Below are 21,819 nucleotides of genomic sequence, written 5' to 3' on the forward strand. Positions count from 1 at the left end.
GGCCGGCCCACCTGCCATCGACCTAGAAGGATTCCATATCCTAGGTAGGTGTAGATGATGCGCTGGACGAATGAACCGAAATGGATTGACTTTGCCTCTACTCACGCACACACTGCACAAATTTCCTGCTCCGCACGGCAGCCCAATGGTGACTGCTGCCGTGAGAGAGGCCTCCACAAGACTTTACCGCGCTTTTCACTTGTTTTCTAGCACCGGGAGTACCTAGTTTTCCGGTAACCCATTTCAGCCGGCACATACGCGTCACGTGTGTTCTAACAGGATTTGTACAAACGCTAATACTAGATGCAGCGTGCTTTTCTTCTTCCAAAAAAAATGCAAAAAAACGCGTTGGAACACCTAGCAGCGTCACTAGACCGATAGAGGCATCATACGGCCATTTCGTTCAACATACTAATTAAACAGAATTGGCCAGCTAGCTTGGCACAAATTCAGAAGATAACTGTTAGAACATGTCAAAATTGCATAAGGCGCCATTGTCCAGCCTAGCTACCACCGACACACATCAAGAGCAAGGTTCTAGTCTTCTAGATGAGTTTCCCTCTCGATCTGGTGTCCTCGTCGTCACTTTTGATCGATGAAGCAACTTCGGCTAGGCTGCATTATACCATCCACAAGGTTGTCACCGAAACATCCGCGCAAAGAAGCCACCTGCCGTTTTACCGGCCACATATAACAATGACAAGAAAACTCATATTTCATAGTCGAGCAACAAAGGGAATATGCAACAAGTTTGCGACATGACATTGTGTTGTGGCACGAGAGAGTTGTCGGATCCATCACCCCTTGTAGTCCTTCACCAGCTGCTCGCCTATACCTCCACGATATCATGGATCCATCTAACGAAATTCTCTTACCTATGTCAAGGTAACATTGAGTCGCTGACAGGTGAGCACTACGCTGGTGAACCCCACCGGTGACTCAAAAATTTCTGAAAAATTGCGCCGCATTTCTCCCTCTCCCTCCTTCTGATCAATGACGACATGCTAGGCAAAGGTCCGCAAAGTTCAACAAAAACTGCCATTTTTTTGTTCTTGGTAATTCAGATTTCTGAGATCTTCAAATTTAGAGATCATGAAAAACGCAAAGTGGCATGCGCATGATTGAAAAGTTCGCAAGTGAAGGCGCGGCCTGTGTCGGGGCCCGCATGCAGCTGTGGTCTTCTCTAAACTTTCATTCTCCGTCCCAAGTCATGAATTAGTCCTCTTTGACGCGCGCCCAATTAATCGTCGTCAAAACCGCCGCTTTCCGCAGCACCAGCATAATAAACAGCGAGCGCGTCCCGCTCCCCTCTCTCTCTCTCTCTCCCCGCACGCGGCTGCCGCCACGCCACGCCATCGCCGATGAGGAGCAGCAGCAGCAGCACCGCCGGCTCGGCGGCCGGGAGGAGGCGGAGAGACGTCACCGGCGGCGACAGCAGCGACGACCTCTCCCGCTACTCCGTCGCCACCACCACGGCCTCGTCCGCACCCTCCGACCGGTCGTCCGCAAGCGGCAGCGGCCGCGCTGCAACCATCCTCGACGCCTTCCGCTCCTGCTTCGCCCCCGCGGACGCGCGCCTGCCGGAGACCTCCTTCTCCGACGACTTCGTCTCCGACCCCTCCCAACAACGTACGTGCCCGCACGTCTCCCCTTTTCTTTCTCCAATTCCTTTTGGTGCCTTTTTCTACTTTGTTGCCTGATGATGATGATCATATTGGTCGTCAACGGTGCCTAGTCAACGCGTATACCTGTACTGCAACAGTTTTTCAATTGTACTGTATTTAGGAGGATGATCTTGTACGTACTGGGATCTTTGCAGGAGTACTATTGTGTGCAAGAGCACCCTAGCTCGTACTCCACTCTTTCTATTTTTGGCTATAACAAGGTTTTGAGTTGTGGTCTTATGTTAGTGTCTCGTAGACTCGTAGTAGCATGGGTGCGGCAATAAGAATACATAAGGTAAGATGCGTTCTCCTCAATCAGACACCCTACATCAGTTTGTACTTAATGTTGTATCCGTTCCATTCGATTTGTCTCCATTTGATCATGAGTAGAACCCATCATGGGTAAATGTTTCAGTATACTATTTTACGTAGGTTAAATTAAAAAGACCGTTGCCGGCAGAATGATATAAAGTGCTGAAAACCAGCTAACAAGAAATGAAGAACATCAAGCACAAAAAAAGAATGAAGAACAGCTGGAGCTTTAAGTCCATTGTCCCGTCCTGCAGTTCAGCTCAAGAAGACACGAAGTTGGTGAAAAAGAGCGCCCTTCAGGTACTTGTACCATCGTCAACCTCCAGAGGCCAACCACGCCACAACGTCATCAGTTTCCACCTCTGAAGAAAGCTCCCTGCTTTTTCGCCCCGGATGGGGGTGGGGGTGGGGGTGGGCGGGGGGGGGGGGGCAACCTTTCATGAGGCAGATAGCTTTCACTGAGCATGCATGAGCATTGAAAGCCTGCTGCGGGAGAAGAAGACTTTGAGCACTCGCCTTGCCACGCCGCCACCCACAGACTTCACCTTCGCCCGCAGTACCAACAACAAGACACAGGACCAAGCTACCAAGAGAAGATATACAAGATGTTTCAGTATGACTTTTGCTATATTACAGGTTAACCGGGAATTAAGTTAATTCCCGATCAACTCGACAATCATTAGATTTGCATTGTGATTCGTGCATATGAGAATTACACATGGATGTGTTGCATATCCTTTGCTTTAGTTGCACCTGAATTACACATGAAACCAGGTTGACCAGGAATTAAGCTAATTTCCTACCTTAAGCAAACCCAATCATAGGGTATCGTTTGCTAATTCCTTGTCTGTTTGGAGTCGAATATCAGGCCCTCGTCATTGCAAAACAAAGAAAAAGAATGTTAACGCCTGACAAAATGACTATGTGACACAAACATGAGTTTAAAAAATTCGACAAAGTGTTAAATTCATCATATATTCATAACCCAAATGGCACTTCGTGAAAAGAATCGTTAGTATGGTTTCTCGCAAGTTCAGATGCGATATTGATTTCTTATGTATTTACAGTCTCACAGTCGGCGAGCTCTCGCGGTACTACCAGCGGAAGCACTTTAGCGAGCAAGAGGTCGGCTAGAGGATTGTATGGCCCCGTCAGGAATTCTTCAGAAAGGGAGATACCTGGTGATAGACAGTTTTCGCTGCCAGAGATCCAGAAAGCAACAAAGAACTTCTCACCGAACCTGAAGATTGGGCAGGGTGGTTCCGGGACAGTATACAAGGGTCAGCTCAGCGATGGCACTCTCGTTGCCGTCAAACGGGCCAAGAAGGTTTGCCCTTATTTCTTACGCTCAGTTTGCATACTTGGTGACTGTTCCAAGGCTACATTGGTTCCTTTTCATTTCAGAATGTGTATGACAAGCATATGGGTCATGAGTTCCGGAACGAAATTGAGACACTGCGGTGCATTGAACACCTGAATTTGGTAAGGTTTCATGGGTTCCTTGAGTATGGTGGTGAGCAGTTGATCATCGTGGAGTATGTTCCCAATGGCAATCTTCGAGAACACCTTGAAGGTAGTATTCATACGATCCTATGTTGATGAGTGCAACGGTTTTTGGCTTTCTAGTTGTATCTTACTGAATCTAGACTATGCAGGTATGCATGGAAAATTTCTGGAGTTCTGTGTCAGATTGGAAATTGCAATTGATGTGGCTCACGCTATTACATATCTCCACACCTACTCTGGTAATTTAGAGTTATTATTAATGTTCTTTTGTCACATTATTTGGATGAAGATTTTTTTAAAATATTTTGGTCCTTTTGTTCTTGCATCTGAAAGGCTCGGCTAATGATCTTGAAACTCCGGGTAACTAATACTCCCTCCAATCCATAATAAGTGTTGACGTTCTAGTTTAAATTAGCTCAAATTTGAACTAGACCCCTGACACTTATTATGGATCAGAGGGAGTTATTGTTTGTGATCAGAAAGTGTCCCTCAAGAAGACATTGAAGCAAGACTGTTAGGAATTCAATTAAGCACTTCTTTTATTTTGTTCATATTGCAGAATCCTTTAGGAAAAAGCAGAGTACTGTTGTATATGTTGGTCTGCATTTGCTTAACTTCACAAGGAAGATATAGCTGAACCTGCGTTGAATATTTCTGGAGCTGGCACCACAACAACCGACGCGTATGATATATTTCCAAGTACTAATAGGAGTTAAGCCTATATTAAAACCGGGATACAAACACTCCATATCAAATTTGGACTAAAACTATAGTTGGTGATAGTGGAGTCATCATGACAGGAACTAGTCTTGATTGAAGAGTTCCATATGTTAAATATCTCAATTCAAAAAGGGGAAACTATGATCCATGGCACTATTAGGAACTGATCTGCAGATACCGGAGTAGATGCTTTTTTTTGTCACATAGCTGATATTTTTAAGAACACAAAATCACTAGCAATTGGATCCTGACCCATATATTTCACGCATGCAGATCAGCCTGTCATCCACAGGGACATCAAATCCTCGAACATTCTTCTCACGAATAATTTCCGTGCCAAGGTTGCGGACTTTGGATTTGCCAAACTGGCCCCAACTGATGTTACCCATGTCTCTACTCAAGTCAAAGGAACAGCAGGTTATCTTGACCCAGAGTATCTTAGCACATACCAGCTCACTGCAAAAAGTGACGTCTACTCCTTCGGAGTAGTGCTAGTGGAGTTGGTTACTGGGAGACGCCCCATAGAGCCAAAGAGGCATATCACTGAGCGTGTCACCCCAAAATGGGTTAGTTTGCGCCATTCTCGTAATTTTCTTTGTATCTTTAATGGTTTTAAATGTCCCATGAAAAGTACAATAATTTCAGTTATATGTTGGCAACTGCCATATCTTTCGTTTTGCTAAGTGTGATCCGCTTATGGTTGGCACAGGCAATGGAAAAATTCGCGAAAGGTGATGCGATATTAACACTGGATCCAACTCTGGAAGCGACCGACGCGACCAACCTGGCAGTCGAGAAGATGTACGAGCTCGCTCTGCAGTGCTTAGCTCGAAAGAAGAAGAACCGGCCGAGCATGAGGCGATGCGCAGAGATCCTGTGGACTATACGTAAAGATTACAGGGAGTTGTCTCAGGCTCAACCAACCACCTCCTGAACTGAGACAACTCATATGGAGCAATCAAGAAAACTGAAAGCAACATTTCAGTTTGCTTATCTTCAAGTCAAAAGCATGGAGGCATGGATCACCAGATCGCTGAGCGATGAATCTATTCCTTGACTTACGGTCGTGAAGCTGTCGACGAGACGACTGTACTTCCTAGAAATTGTGTGCCTATTAGATAGCAGCTAGGAAGAGTTACATAGAAGTTCTCCGATGCATCGGGCCGGGTCGTATATATTATGTAAGTTTTCTACTTTTCTTACATCACTAGATGGTTGAATAGCGATGATTTCTCAGGAGAGTATTCCCTGTGGACTAAATGCGTTCTCTGTATATGATTGAGAAAAAAAAAATCAATGACGGTGTTGTCTTTTTTCTCGAAGAGGGAGTATAACTTGGGCCTCTAATTCTTTTTTTAGAAACACAATACAAACATAGACGCTCACATACACGCGCATACACTCATCTTTATGAACGCGCACACGCACATCCTACCTATATAAACACCTTCGGAAGACTGAGCCGGCTAATTGGATCTTGAAATTGACGAAGTCACCACACGCGTCTCGCTGTCGACGGAAACGTCACCTCCCACTAAATGAATATTCCGCCTTTTATGTGACACACAGATGTCAAACCTAGGGTTTGAACTCTGGTGGATGGAGGTACAACCACCCTCCTAACCACCCAACTTCACGTTAGTTAGTTCTCTCATGCCTCTAATTCAATCGATACACACAACCAATTTTATTACTGAGTTGAAGAATCAAATTTAACACATTTTAAGGATAGCATCGAGCGCGCGTCCACATCCGCTGCCTCGCGTCCGGGCATGGGGGACACCCTCTCAACTTTCGTGGCCGCTCCTTCTCCACGAACGCCCCGGCGTCGGAGCTAGCCGTGCGCGTCAGCACATCGGGAGGCGGCGTAGGACGCCGTAGGGAGGCAGCGTAGGACGCGGCGGCCGCTGCGGTGAATGGCAACCCTCCTCAACCTTGCTTCGATGGTCGTTCTTCCTCCAAGCTTTAAACCGTTTCGGAGGATCTTTAGATCCTCTGCTGGGCACTATCCAGTGGTGCTGGCCCAAGTGGTGCGTCCCCGCAGGCCCGGGCCGGTGGGAGTGCGGAAATGGGCCTTCCATATGGATTATACAGTTTTACTTCAGATGGAGATCGTGAAACTACCTTCGTTTAGTTGGTTACACGCGTGCTAATTTTTAACCATGAGGTTGCAAGTTCGAATCACGAACCAACGCGCTTCCTTTTACTCTCTTTTCTTTGTCCTTTTTGTATTCTGTTTGATGATTGATGCCTATGATATACAAAAATAGTTAACTATTAATTTTATTAGCACTTTATATTAGAAAGCGCTTCCTGTTACTATCTTTTCTTTGTCTTTTTTTTTCTATTCTGCTTGATGGTTGATGCCTATGATATACAAATACATAACTATTAATTTTATTAGCACTAAATATTAGAAAAGCTGCATTTATAAATCAAACTATACCTACTTTTGAAATAAATTTCTAGTTCAAGTCTTAAAGATGTCAGAAACTTTGTATTGCGATATCTTGACTTCTCATATTCAAATTAAACAATTAACTACTCCGCAAAAAATATTGTGGTTTTAATTTATAGAGAGTGGTGTAAATTTGACATATGGCTATTGTATTCCTCTCCTGGGGGTAGTTTTTAATAGGCTTATCTATATACATATACTTTTTTGGGATGGTTTTACATGCATCAAAACCATTAGATGTAGGTCTTTTTTTAGGACCAACAACCCAGTCGGGTTTTTAAAAAATGCTTTCTTTTGAAACTATTTTTAAGATAGTATTATGAGGAGTTCAAAATCTACGGGTGTCGATAGTAGTTTTTCAGCTTGGACGTCCACTTAAGACATATATACACATATGTTATAATTGTTCATTAGTTATATTTTTCTAGCGAGATAGGAGCCCATTTTAAATTTTCGCACAGGACCCCGGATTTTGCCGGCCCGGCCCTGCGTCCCCGGTGCCGATTCTCCTGGCCTGGCGTCGGAGCTCAGCTCGATGCGGCGGAGAAGGAACTCAAGGACCTGATTGTTTTTTCATTTTTCTTCTGAGGGCCTTACTGTAATTCCTGGGGTCTTGTCTGTATTTCCTAGTTTCTTTCTGCACTCCTTTGTAATTTGTACTCCCACTGCCGGGTCCTTCTTGGACCCGTACCCGTTGAAAAAAAAGAACCAAGATCCAGTGGCACAACTACAAGGCGATTTGGCCTGTCTCACGGTGAGCAAAGTTGGAGCGGGGCATCCAGCCAACGTTGTGGAATTGTGGTGTTTTGGTTACTTTCGGATTGTCATGACAAAACATCCTTTGCCAATGTTATTTGGAAGTCAAGGGTTCCATCAAACAAACAAAGGAAAACCAGGTTGGCTTTCACTGCTCAGTCTCCACCTACAGCTGAATTATTATGGATAGTGCATACAACCTGAGAGATGAACTGGTGCCTAATTAGCTCTGAATTGTCACCACAAGCAAACCTTGGGCCAGCCAAAAGAACAGTTGAATAACACAAACTGATGGTATAATGCTTGATAGTTGCAGTTTTACAGTTCGAGGCACAGTATCCAGGCCAAACAAGAGAGTAACTCATCCACCCCAACTGCTGATCCACGGGCTTTGGCGATCATTTCAGGTACTATCCTTGACTAAATATGCACTAATACTTTTTTTTCGAGAAAACGCAAAAAGCCTTTGCGTTTTATTTCATTGAATAGGTTGAATAAGCACTAATACTGTCAGGGTAACAAACATACAGCAGCGTTGTAACGATCCTTCCTAAGGAGTTCGTCAATACAATATGGCGACATGGTCGCCAAACCACAGCGACCATTCCTATAAGCCAAATGAACCAATTCATGGGTTACATCATTACAATGACACACAAGTCTTCCGTCAGAAAAATAAAATGAGTTCGAAAGAAACATTTGTACCTAACAATAGTCCTCATGATGATCACAATCACAGCCGTACTTTTTTTCATATAGATTACTCACCTATAAGATCATCTTACCACAATGAGAGAAATAAAAAGGCGTATCAACTCACCTTAAGACCCAGGAGTATACACCAGTATCTGTCTGAGAACTCCTTTTTGCTTACGTCGTTTCAATTCAATGCCACTACTTATAAAAGAATTCTTTTAGAGATTAAGCATATATATTAAACAGACAAGAAAATTAACAAGCTCATTTCAACTCAACAGTTGCAGCTTATTAACAGCTCCATGTATAAGAAACCATACGTAAAAACTGAGCAGGGAAGGAAGTTGATGTTAATACCATCAGTGGCTATAGAATTAAATACTCTAAGGTCCAATGAGGTTAGGTTTTTCTTTTGCAATCAATACAAAACTTACCATTGGTACTATCTCAGAATTAAAAGAAATACTTATATCAAACGAACTGTTCCTTCTTTTGCGAAAAATAAAATGATAGTACGCGTTTATGCACTGCAGAGAGGTGAGGCTCAAGCATATGCTTTGCTTTTCACAGCTAGCTGAAATCTACCAAAAACACCATTTTTTAACCTTTCTGCAGAAGGCAGGTAGATCGGTAATAAATGTAAACCAGAAGAAAATAAATAACATGCTCATTTCTGCTACATTGCTAGCAAGACAAAATAACAGATTCATGTGCGAAAGCAATATGAAAAGCCTAAACAGTAAACATGCCCGGTCAGTGAGTACAACTATTTTAGGCTTTTAGCTTTCAACAAACATATGATCTAAGAAAGTAGCTCCCGTGCAGCTGTGCCGATTTGGTTGATACCATCCACTGCTTGCTGATCTATGTAGTTTTCTTCTAGAAATGCACGGAAGAACTTACTAGAGGGCAGCAACATTTGATTTTCAAAGCTCTCCACGGAAGGCCTTTTTGCAAACATTACAGCAGTTAATGATGGAACAAATTCACAGCTTATTAGGTACCCAGGAACAACACATATGGTTCACACAGGTGGAAAACTAAGCAAAATAAACAGGTTATCCTGTATTTGCTGCAAATGTTTAAGCGGAGAGGCACGAAGCCAAAAAAATATACTTCTTATTTACAAGTCCCGGGTTTGATATAGGATTTGTTGTGAAGGACAAAAACAAGCAATGTAAACAACCAACACCACAGATCCTATCAACAAACGTTTGGAAATGTATACACTAATATTCAAGCAGACGTAGTTAAAGTTTTTATTGTAAATGAGAAACCAAATGTCAAACTGAGCATCGAAGGTAGTTAATATCACCATAGAGGTAAGTACTCCAGGGTCCAAAAGCTCAAATGGGGCCACCATTAGTTTGTTTTGCAATCAATACAAAGCTTAGAGTCTGTACCATCTCATAAGTCAAAAATATTGATTATGTTCCTGGCAAAGATACATTAATCAAAGTGTTCCTTCTCTTGCAAACAAGAAAACCATAGGATGTATTTATTTAATGCTGAGTGCCGAGATTCATTCATAACTTTTACTTTCCAAGCTAGTTGAAATCTACCAAAACACACACTAAAGTTTACCTTTCTGCAGAAGCCAGGTAGATTGCTAGTAATGTAAAGCAAAGAAACATACAAATAGTTTATTTCTACTACACTAACTAAATACTCGCGCGCTGCTATAGAAGCTAAACGGCTCGTGCAATGCTATAGAAATATTTTTTAATTGCATGAGTCATTCAAGCTGTTGTGTCATCGTAGTTCCTAACTTTGTGCAAATCAGAAAATAACGCAGAATATACTTCAACTGAATCAGCTAATCAAAAGATCGTGATACATCCGTCTACTACAAAGAATGATGATACATAGATAATTGTGGGAACTAACTAGTTGGCAACTTAAGAGGTAATCTCAGAGGGTGAACGGACTGCCGTCATTTCAGCAAGGCAAAAGAACAGATTTATATGTGAAAGCAAATTCAGCACATGCCCCCAACACAAGGAATGAGTCAGGTGCGATAGGAAGTGTTATGAGTATCAAGAGCCTATAAAGTAGACATGCCCTGTCGAGGAATACTACTAATTCTAGCAACAAAAAAAAAATCTAAGAAAGTAGCTCCTATATATACTGCGGCGTGGATTTCGAGTCGACGAGTCGTTCTTGGGCAGCGACTCAGAGACTAGTCGTGACTAGTCAAGAGTCAAGACCCATGTCTAATACTTATATGTAAATATGTAATATAATATAAGGCTGGGGGACAAGGGAGTGGGGGAAAACCTGGGCAATTCCATACAATGGCCAAAGCCTTCCTCTAGTTTTTTGGGTTTACGGGGGGAAACTGGGAGCTCGATCTAGGTTTTCATGGGGAAACTGGGAAGGGGAGATAATATTGGAAAAAAATATGACAGGTGGGATCTTTTTTCAGTCACACGACTCGTAGAGTAAAACCTTGACTAATCTACGAGTCAAATGAGTAGTCGAGACAACAAGTCCACCTTTCAATTGCTGACTCGTAGACTAGTCACTCGACTCGAAATCCATGTGCTGCGGTGATAACCGATTTTGTTGGTACTCCCTCCGCCCCGAAAAGGATGTTGCAGATTTTTTTAAATTTGGATGTATCTATACAATTAATTGTGTCTAGATACATTCAAATTTAGACAAATGTGCGACATCCTTTTCGGGACAGAGGGGGTACCTTCCATTGCTTTCTGATTATGGAGTTTTTGTTCTAGAAATGCAGAGAAGAACCTAAAAATAGAGGGGCACAGAATTGATTTTCAAATCTTTTCATGAAAGTTCAAGCATTACAGAAGTTAATGATTGAACAACTTCACAGCTTACCAAACAAACATTCAGGAATATAACTCAGATGGCAGTGTAAGTGAGAAACTAAGCAAAACAAGCAGGTTATCTTCAACTACCTTCTTGTTTACAAATCCCGGAGTTGATATATCACTCGCTGTGAAGAACAAACATCACTGTCAACAAACACTGCAGATCTTATCAACCAGCATTTGGAAATGTACACCGATGTTCAAGAAAAGCACAGTAGAAGCTTCTAAACTAAAGATTGTAACATTTTTCTTCAATAAAGAAACAACAACCCCGCTATAAGTTGTCAGAACTCGGAACAATTGGGCCAAGGAACTTCCAAAAAATAATGAAGCCATCTACAATAGCAAGCACGAGCTTTGCCCCTATCCTAACTCTGCAATACTGAATAAGCTTTTACCTCTGAGGTTTGCACCTCTTCTTATGCCGGATGAAGTCAGAAACATACTTATATATCTTGCTACACCCAGGTGACCTGCATTTATAGGGCTTTTCCCCTGTATGAACCTGGAAATGATCAGCCAGAGAACATCTCCACTTGAAAGCCATAGTGCAATCCTCCCACGGGCACTTGTAAGGTGCATCTTCGTTGTGAGTGCTATGGTGGCGTCTCAGATACTTGTGGCATCTGAAATGCTTGCCACATGACTTGACCACGCACATGTTCTTCTTGTGGACAGAAAGTTCGGTTTTTTTCTTGAATGTCATGCGGCAGTAATCAATGTCACATTCATATCGTCCCTTCCTCCTTTTACACCTGCTTGAAGCTGAATTGTCTGCAGGGTCTCTCTTTATGTCAGCAAGTTTAATTTCTACAGATCCAGCAGTTGACATCGCACTCTCGCAAGGAGCAGTTCTGTCCAACGTCGCCTTTTCCTCACATTGATCACAAATGTCACCATCACCCATTTCAATCTGATCTGTCTTCATCTCTGCCATATCCAGCTTTCTTTTACCGCTGCGCCTAGCATAACATATGATATCAGTCCTCCCTGATTTACCAACGCTTCTAGCTACTATACCTGATACACATGAAATACTGGGTGTGTCATCGTGTGGTGTTACTTCGTCAGCAGTTGGACTCTTGGCAGGACCAGTGCTCATGGAACTTACGGAAACAACCTCGTCTGCTGCATCGTCTCTAGAGGGCTGCACTTCATCGCGAACAGACACTCCTACATTTTCAACCTGCACAGTGGCACAATCCAAATCACAGTGAGGAGGCCGTGTCTTATTTAAAGCAGCGTCGGCATCTTCACTGCAAACATAAGCCTCGCCAGTAACTTCTGGTTCTGCAGCAGCTTCCTTAGCAATAGAAACCCCCTCCGCAATTTCCAGTTCACTACATTCATTTACAAGAGAAGGTCCACCTGTAGCTTCTGGTTCCACAAAAAATTCAGTGTCGAGGTTAGCGGCTCCTGCGATTCCTGTCTCAGTGACAACTTCGCTCACAAGAGAAACTCTTTCTGCAAGCCTTGTATGAGTTGTAGCTTCAATAGTAGGGGAACCTAATCGTACACAGTCCATTTGAGTAGCAGATTCATTCACAAGAGAAGCTTCCATTTTAGTTTCTGGTACTGCAGCGCCTGCATTGTCAAGGGGAGCTCCAGTTGTAACTTCCAATGCAGTGACTACATCTGCTGGCTCAGTTGCAGCTTCAGTCAGAAGTGATACTCCCTCTGAAACTTCCCGCTCAGTGGTAGTTTTATTAGCAAGAGAGACTCTTTCTGAGTGTCCTGGATCAGCTGCAGCTTCAATAACATGGGAATCTAACCGTATAACATCCATTTCTGGTGGCTCAGCTGCAGTTTCACTCGCAGGTGAAACTCCTTCCGAAACTTCTCGCTCAGTAGCAGCTTCATTGGGAAGAGAAACTCTTTCTGGAAGTCCTGGATCAGTTGCTGCTTCAATAACAAAGGAACCTGGACGTGTAACACCCATTTCAGCAGCAGATTCATTGACAGAAGAAGCTTCCATTTTATCCATTTCAGCAGCAGCTTCATTGACAGAAGAAGAGGCTTCCATTTTATCAATTTCAGCAGCAGATTCATCGACAGGAGAGGCTCCTGTTTTACAATCCGGTTCGGCAATGCCTTCGGTGTCGAGGGGGACTCCAGTTGTAACTCCCAATGCAGTGACTACAGTGGCAGCCTCAGTTGTAGCTTCACTCGAAAGAGAAACTCCCCCTGAAATTTCTTGATCCGCAACAGCTTCATCAGCAAGAGAAGCTCCCCCTATAACCTGTGGTTCAGCGCCCGACCCACTCTCAAGAGAAACTCCCTCGTAAACTTCTCGCTCGGCAACAGCTTCATCAGCAAAAGCAGCTCCCCTTATAACTTCCTCCGAAACTTCTCGTTGAGCAACAGCTTTACCAGCAAGAGAAGCTCCCATTATAAATTCCGGCACGGCGATCGACCCACTCGCAAGAGAAACTTGCACCGAAACTTCTCGTTCAGCAGCAGCCTCACCAGCAGAAGGAACTCCCATTGCAACTTCTGGCCCAGCGATCGATCTACTCACAAGAGAAACTCCCCCAGTAGCCTCCGGATCGGCGACAGAGACATTAACAAGAGGACTTGTCCCTCCAGCTTCCTGCTCATCATCAGATATATCAACAACAAAAGGTCCTCGCTTGACGGCCAGCTCAGTAGCAAGTTCACTGGAAAGAGTAGTCTCCTCCATATATTCTGGCTTTGCATCAGCTCTCCCTGTAACTTCCAATGCCACGGCATCTCCACTCGCAGACTGCTCATAATCCATCTCGCATCGTTGAGCTGGAATCGATTCTGAAACATCAAAAGAAGAAATATTTTGCACATTTTAGAGCAACCTTTTTTTTAGAGCAACTATATTTTGCACATTAGCAAGGCATATGTGCATTGTTTTCTGCGAGAACAAAAGCAAGTTAGGCATTGCACTACTGGAGTGATCCTTTAAGTGGCTGGGTAGCACGCACCTTTCAGCGCACGAGGCTGTGGAGGCGGGGCAGCGCTCTTGAGCTCGCCTTGCGGCTCCGGACCGGCAATGTGGCCCTTGTGCTTAACCCTGTCAGGAGCAGCCTGCGATTCAGGGCTCGCGGCAGCTCCACCTGTAGCTTCCAGCCCCCCGGCATCTTCCCTCGCGGAGTGCTCATGGTCTATCTCGCGTCGTTGAGCTGGAATCAATTCAAAGGAATAACATTTTGCACATTAGCGCGAGCCATGCATTTGTTTTTGAGAGAACAGAAGCAAGCTACAGATTGAACTAGTGAAGTGATCCCTCCCTAGGGTGGGAGTGCGGCACACACACACACACACACACACACCTTGTGGGGCAGGCGGCAGCTCAGCTAGGTCGTCGCTGTCGCTCTCAACTTCCGGCTCCGGACTAGCAATGCGTGTGTGGCCCTTGTGCTTAATCCCGTCGGGAGCAACCTGCGATTCCGCCCGGAAACAAGAAGGTGCAATATATAAGAACCCGTTCCAGCTGAGGCAAAAAAATCCCAGCTTTCCTCAAGAGGGCAGAGCGACGGGGCGGAGTAATGCGGGTGAGAGGTGTAGGAGGGGATAGGGGGGGTACCTGCGGGTCGGAGCCGCGCGTGAGGTCGCAGAAGGCGCAGTCGTCGGCGGCGGCGTGGAGCCAGGGCGCCGCCGCGGCCGCGCCGGGCGGCGGTGGCGGCGAGGAGGCGGCCGAGGACGCGAGGAGGCGCGCGGCGTAGCGGCGGATGCGCATGGCGGCCGCGGCGGGGGCGCGGGCGGGGTGATGTGGACGGCGGGGCGGATGGTGGATGTGTGGGGAATTTTGGTGTGGGGGGAGCAGCAGCTCGTGGGAAGAAAGAAGCGAATTTTCTGGTGTGGTGTGGTGGTGCGGTGGCTCCCTCTCGCGTCCGAGCTCCTGCTCGCTGCGTCTGCCTTTGTTGGCGGCGTCAGCTAGGGTTGCTGCCGTGCCGTCACTTGACGACCTGCGGCTTCCGTCCCCCGCGCGTGGGGGCGAGCAGAGGGAACGAGGAGCTCCTTGTTGTCTTGGGAAGCCGGTCCGTTCTCCCCTCCAACCATCCGCCCTTGAAACTCAGGGCCAGCCGCTGCCTATAAGCCAAGTGTCATGTTATCTGTAGTTAATTTGGAAATAACATATACAATAGTGAGTTATAAAAATGTAGTATTTTATTAATGTATGGCCCACCTTTCACTCTCACAAAGTGCCTAGGAGTCCACTCTACTTCTCTCTCCTCCTCTCGCTCCTCCAACTAAGAAATAATATACTATTTTAATCCTTATAGTTAGCTGAGTAGGATTTATTATACTTGCTCTCATGCAATGCAATCCATGCATAAAAAAGCTGATGTGTCACTAATTAAGCAATGCCGAGAGATATTGTACAGATAGAACTATTGTTTAAAATATAAACTTTCCACGCTGAAAAAATGTCGAATTAATACATAGTTGATGTATATCATGCTATAACAAGTGAAGCTTGTAATAATGATCTGGAAGGGAACCAAATAAAATCCACCTAGAAATGGCACCCGTAGGGTATGGGTATGGGTGGAGCCATTCATACAAACAAGTGGTACTGATGAGTAGAGCGGCAATTACACGTATACAATCAAGGGCAACCCACTTGTTGATGTCTCTCGTACATTCTAGGACCACTCAAGCTAGCAGGTATGAATGGAGCTTAGATTTTAGAATGTCTGTGCGTTATGAGTATCATGTAAGAAATATTTTGGATAGGTATGGATGGAGCCATCACATACCCGTACTCATCGCGCTCTATCTTACCCATCATTCATATTCATACAGGTATAATTTTTTTCATACCCATCGTCAGGGTAAATGGGTACCCGCGGGTAAATATACCCGCGCTTACGACACATCAAATTGACCAAAAATATTCATAAATAAGAACACGGGACCATAATTTATAAAAATAGCATTATAAACATCAATACATAATTATGAACAAGAGCATATTATAAATAACATATTTGGATGTGATCACGTAAAGATGATAGAGGTGAAGTGATCGTAAATCGGGGTCTAATACTCACTAACCTACCAGCGAATTTGAAGACGCGCGAAACATGAGGTTCGGCCTAGTTTGTCAAGTTTTGGATGGGTACATGGGTATGGGTTCTACAATCCTATATCCGTACCCGCTCTACTCAATGGGTATAATATTTTCCTATTTACATATCTATGGGTAAGTTTGTTGTCTCATACTCATACTCCTAATGGATTTTTACTCGGCGGTTACGCGGGTCATTGGTACTCATTGGCATCCCTAAATCCACCTGTATCAAGTTGTGTTCGAAAGATTATTTTCTTCTCCTTTCTTACGAGTTTCACTAACGTTTTATTGGACCGTTGGTCAAGAGAAATTTAATTGTCGTCCAACCTGGGGGTGGTGGTGGTGGTGGTGGGGTGTGGGGGGGGAGGGGGATTAATTTCTTATGAAGCCATAGTATTTGTTTCCACACTCATAATATTGCCAACTGTACGAATTTTATTTATGATTGTCGCGTTGCATTTGACCCATCGCTGACCCACTTGTGGCACTGATGAGCAGGAGCGGCAACTACATATATACAATCAAGGGCAACCCACTTGTTGATGTCTCGTAGTACATTCTAGGATTTTCTTAGTTACTTACAATTCTTACACCCAAATTTGAAATTCATATATTCCAAAAATATTTCTTACATGATACTCATAACGCACAGACATTCTAAAACACTACCAATACATCTACATTTTAAAGAGCAATGTATATGAAAAAACCTAAACTTGATATAATTTACAACATGAAATAATTTTAGGAGGCGTATTTTTTTTTACTTTCCTTAGGTTTTGGATAAATTCAATGTAATGAAAGAATTCTTCACATTTCAAACTAAATTTAAAATGCTAACACAATATTCGTGAGAAAATACATATTTCAATTCTTGCACGAAACAATATTGTAACTCTACAACAACTTGTATATCATAATATTTGTGGCCCAGTTGCATGGTTAATAAGGTTTTACAGTTTAAACGGTTGGTAGGAAATAATGAATTATATATTAATAAAAGTAAAAAAGATTAATACAAATGTTTTACTCCAATATTAGAACTCGCTTAGACTACACCATCCCAAGCGGGCCCGCTTGGGATGACAATGCCTACTCTTGCATCGTGGGGTTCGGCCCAAATTACATCTAGGGTTAGCCATGGGAGTGATATGATGACGTTACGAGGATAAAACAAGCCGGAGGTAAGGTTGATTTGGTGACCAACGATGTCATGTGCATCGGAGATGGCCGAAATCGGGTGATCGACCGAATGGCACTGGGTGTGGATCAAGAGCGATAATGAAATAACTGAGATTGCCCATGGAAGATACATGCCAACTACGTCATAATTTTTTTTGCAGATTTAACTATATGACTTGGATTAATTGTATCAAAAGCATTTAGACAACATATTTTTCCCTCTCTAATAAAAAACATCATATTTTCCTCCACAATTCAAAAGCTTTACTCTAAGTACTATTTTCTAGCTTAAATGACGGACGAAGGATTTTTAAAAATATATGTTTCTAACAATTAAACATAATTGTTCTATTTTTATGTCTTATTTGTATGTACAAAATGGAATCATGTGTTAGTTATATGTTGATTTGCATTGGTAAGCACCAAATTAGTGGGAAATTGCAAAACTTATAGCCATAACGCAAAAAATACAACTTTAGATTATTTGAAGAAGCAATCATATTATATCGTCATTTTCTAGGAATTATCCTTATCAAATTACATTGCTATTTTTTTTGATCTCGAGGGTTTACAAAATTTTCTCTTTGGGGCATTGAGTAACACTTACTCCCTCCATCCCAGTTTATCAGTTGCGCACGTAGTTTAAGAAATTTCTTTGACAATTATTTTGGTCAATAAAATATAAAATATATGACATAAAAAATATATCATTCGAAAGCTTTTTTTTGCATATGAATGTAATGATATAGATTTTGTAGACATAAAATTTATATTTTGTTGACCAAATCAATGGTCAAAGTTTGTCTTAAACTACGTGTGTGTCTGTTAAACCAAGACAAGGGGAGTATGTAATTTAAGGAAATTTGTTTTCCCCATTTATTAGTATTTCTATCATAATTTGTGCAATATGTATTATTATTATCACACACGTAAAAAATATGTGTTGACCTTACATGCCTTGGGAGGGAGGTTGTCTCATAGGCACACATTTACCTTAAAGCAATGCTGAGATATGATTAACTTTATGAAATTTTACCAAAATATGATCTCATACAACTCCAGCATGTTTTTTTTATTACTATAAACATTCAAAAGTGCAAATATGTCAGTATAAACACGCTGTCACGCCGCGCGAGTCTTGCTAGTATATATTTTGGAAGGAGGTGCAGATGTTTGAGATAAAGATAAGCAACCAGTGCAAAAGTCAAGTCCATCAAGAACAGAGAAAACACACTCATACTTGATTTCCGCTAGCCACGAGACTATGTGAAACAGGGTAAAATTTAGGTGCAATATGTGTGCATGAAGGACAGACTATCCGACATCCTGACCAAGTATATTGCCATGAAAAAATATTTCGAGATGAGAGAAATGATTGAAATTCGTGGAGTCGAAATAAACACAACAAGCTTAAGGAGATATGGTTGTATCTCAGAACTTTACGTAGGAGTGAGAGACATAGTTAATTGGTCAGTTTGGACATGGTGCATGAGCAAGACACCGACCAGTTGAGTTTGTTTCGGAGTCTAGGTTCAAGTTATTTTTTGTTGCCAAAAGTTTCTCTTGGTGGGCTGGGAGCAATGCAATTGGTGTCATCAGCATATTAAATTATATGAAAGTGTTTCAGTCCGTTGTGGGATGGGCAAACGGAACTATAGAATTTGCATCAGATCAAATAAATTGTGTTGTTAACGTAGAAAAGTGGTGACGACGGATCACCTTGACGCACACCTCACCTGTAGTGGCTTGGGGAGGACCCTGAAATATACATATTCCGTATTGCCATATTGAAATTAAATACAAAATTCATTTACAAGGGAGAAACTACACATTGAATACAACTACATATTCCTCACATCACATGCATATGTGTGCAATCGTGTATTCCCAATATCTATATAAACGGAGGCTCCATAAATTAAACTGTCAGCTATTTACCTCCTATATGTTCCAAATGATCCCGCAAATGGTGAAATTATCGTGTAAGATGAAAACTACGTTTATTTTATCAAGGTCCGTGCATGGAGCTAGGATAGCTTCCTGCCCTTTGTCTTCATTGGTTCAGATATTATCCTTCAAGGTTTTAATCATTAGAAAGCGTTTATATGTGGTTGTTTGATTGTAGGATTGGTCCATGCGATTCTTCAGAAACAATTGATTTGCAGTATTATTAAGCTAGGATTTTTTTGACACAATTTTTTTGAAAATATTGCTAATCCTTTTCCTATTAATATGTAATCATACTCCATTTGTTGTGCTGATTTTCATGTGGTATTGGACAATATAATATTCAAACAGGCAACAATGCAGCCCTAATTAACCTCTTCATATTCATATGTTTTTTAATTATTCGAATCAACTCGAAAGAGCTAAGTATGTACATATCCAAGACATGCATGAAGGATCTGCTATCGCTGCTACGGCGAAATGTACATATAAACATTCATGAACAAGCACCAGAAGATGATAATTGCAATAGTGATGCTAAACAGCAGAGAGCAGAAATACAAATAGTACTAGCTAGCACCCACAACAAAGAGTGTCTGCCATAGAATGAACATCAAAATATTTGTGCTAAATTGCTGACGAACACTATCAAACAGAGGTCTGTCTGTAACTGTGTACCACACAAGCACAAAGTGGTTTAAAAGGCATGAAGTGTATATATAAGCAAAGATAGGAAGCAATGGAATACCCAAAAATTAAAACACAAATTAAGCACCAGTGCATGCATGTATACATCCATAAATCATGTGTATACATGCATGAGGGATCGAGTTGCACCACCGTACGTACGCGCGAGTGATCTTGGTGATCACTGATCAGTGCCTGGGACGAGGCCCGAGCCTGAGCTCCAGGTCCAACAGCTGCTTCCTCTCCGCCGGCTCGCCGTCCTGCCGCCGCTCTGGCAGCCCTTCCGGCGCGCGCCACCCGCTCCCGTGGAACCCAAGGCCCAGCTGCAAGTCACGATCATGGTCGTCTTTGGAACCGAACAGGCTCAGCTCCCTCGGGCTAGGGGTACCAGGGCTCAGGGCCAGATCCGCGTCCACTCCGACTCCGGCCGCACCGCCGGCGCCGCTCGTGTAGTACAACATGGCGAAGCTGCCGCTACTCATTTGCGGTGCTGCCAGCTGCGGTGGCGGATAGGACGCCGAGTGCCCATACCACTTGGTGGCTGGCGCGTCCAGGCGGCGGGCGGGTGCCGGCTTGACGCGGTCCCGGTCGCGGCGGTGGATGTTCATGTGCCCGCCCAGCGCCTGCGCCGTGGTGAACCCGCGCTTGCAGAACACGCACTCGTAGTACGGCCGGGTCGCGGCCGGCGGCGCAATCACTGCTGCCTCGGCCGCCGCTGGCTCGGGCGATCTCACTGTCTCGTCGCTCTGGGCCGCCGTGCTGTCCCTCTCCATGTCGCTAGCTACGATCTACCTCGATGACCCGCCGGTATCTAGCTCTGCGTACGATGATGAATTCGAAGGGTTTGACGTTGGGGTGGTCAGGATTCAGGAGATGGGGAAGAATGTGTGTGTGCAACAACGAGGTAGTATATTCAGAGCTTGGGGGGACAGGGACAGAGACTGAGATTGGCAGCCAGCATTTCTATTGATATTATCTCTGCGATTTCTGAATAAAAGATTGTGCACGGCCGGCCGGCCCTGGTGCCTAGCAGCTGCCCTCGCTATCTATCCATGACTCTGCCCTAGCTAGTTGTGTACTCCGTATATGGTGTGCAGTATGAATGGATGGAGCTGCTTCACACCCAAGTATCCTCTTGTGAAAAATATTATACTTCGTCACTGATAGATTGTTACTTCGATCGTTTTGTTGTTTGGACTGTTTGCATGAGTGTGCTTCAAGTGTGTGCCGACTGTAGTACTGTCGCTGCACCTAAGTGTGTGCTAGGAAGAAAATGTGTTCAGACTTCAGACTGTTGCTGCACCTTCCGATTTTGGCAAAGTACGCAGGGCCTAGAAGCTCCAAGCTCTCAACTTTGATCTTTTTAGAGCCAAAATACCTTGACTTACTGTTACCCCTTACCCACTCCACATTTGTCGACTTATGATGAAACGGAGGACCGAAATTTCCTTTTCTTAGTATTGCAAGAGTATTGGTAAAATCTCACTTGATGTGCTTACTTTCTTCTGCAAATTTCAAAAAACCACAACTATTGAAGTTAGGGTATCAAAAAACCACAACCTGGATTTGTTTTCTGAGGAACTCAGAACTTTAAAGATAACTTGTTTCAACGAACCCAAATGATGCAACTCAGGGCACTTGACAACTTCTTCGACAACCAGGTCCCACTAATCAGGTCCATGTAGCAAAGGTGGCTGATTCCTCTCGGTCTTTTCCTGTAGACCGGACCAGACTAAACCAAACGGTTTGAAGTTTTTTTTTTACTTTCGACCAAAATTAGTTCAAGAATTGAAACTAAATAAAGTAGGATAATTAAGATTGGTTCATTCCATCCGTGAACTTTACTTTAAATTTTCAAGATTTAATTGTCAACTTCTAAATTTTGATTGAATATTGGCCAAAAGTTACAAAACTAATAGATTCAAATCGGTGTTACGACAAAACATTACCCTCACTACATGTAATTTGAATTACCAATTTTTAAAATAGTTTGAGATTTTAACAAAT

At 43.3% G+C, this 21,819-nt stretch overlaps 3 protein-coding genes across 3 annotated transcripts; 1 reads left to right on the forward strand and 2 right to left on the reverse strand.

Moving 5' to 3' along the window:
* Positions 1–1,361: 1,361 nt before the first annotated feature.
* Positions 1,362–5,500, forward strand: LOC124695618 (calmodulin-binding receptor-like cytoplasmic kinase 2). Its single transcript, XM_047228445.1, has 6 exons — positions 1,362–1,629; positions 3,044–3,303; positions 3,381–3,549; positions 3,632–3,721; positions 4,476–4,768; positions 4,912–5,500. Exons 1-6 carry the CDS (start codon positions 1,362–1,364, stop codon positions 5,134–5,136), a joined length of 1,305 nt encoding a protein of 434 aa, XP_047084401.1. The 3' UTR covers positions 5,137–5,500.
* Positions 5,501–11,043: 5,543 nt separating this feature from the next.
* Positions 11,044–14,658, reverse strand: LOC124694684. Its single transcript, XM_047227642.1, has 4 exons — positions 14,506–14,658; positions 14,252–14,360; positions 13,904–14,101; positions 11,044–13,733 (listed from the first exon to the last, which is right to left on the reverse strand). The coding sequence occupies exons 1-4, from the start codon at positions 14,656–14,658 to the stop codon at positions 11,344–11,346; spliced, it is 2,850 nt and encodes a 949-aa protein (XP_047083598.1). The 3' UTR covers positions 11,044–11,343.
* Positions 14,659–20,000: 5,342 nt separating this feature from the next.
* LOC124702949 lies at positions 20,001–20,585 on the reverse strand. The gene has a single exon (XM_047235130.1). The coding sequence runs from the start codon at positions 20,583–20,585 to the stop codon at positions 20,001–20,003; it is 585 nt and encodes a 194-aa protein (XP_047091086.1).
* Positions 20,586–21,819: the final 1,234 nt, after the last annotated feature.

Source organism: Lolium rigidum, chromosome 3, assembly GCF_022539505.1.
Source record: "Lolium rigidum isolate FL_2022 chromosome 3, APGP_CSIRO_Lrig_0.1, whole genome shotgun sequence".
NCBI classification, from domain to species: Eukaryota; Viridiplantae; Streptophyta; class Magnoliopsida; order Poales; family Poaceae; genus Lolium; species Lolium rigidum.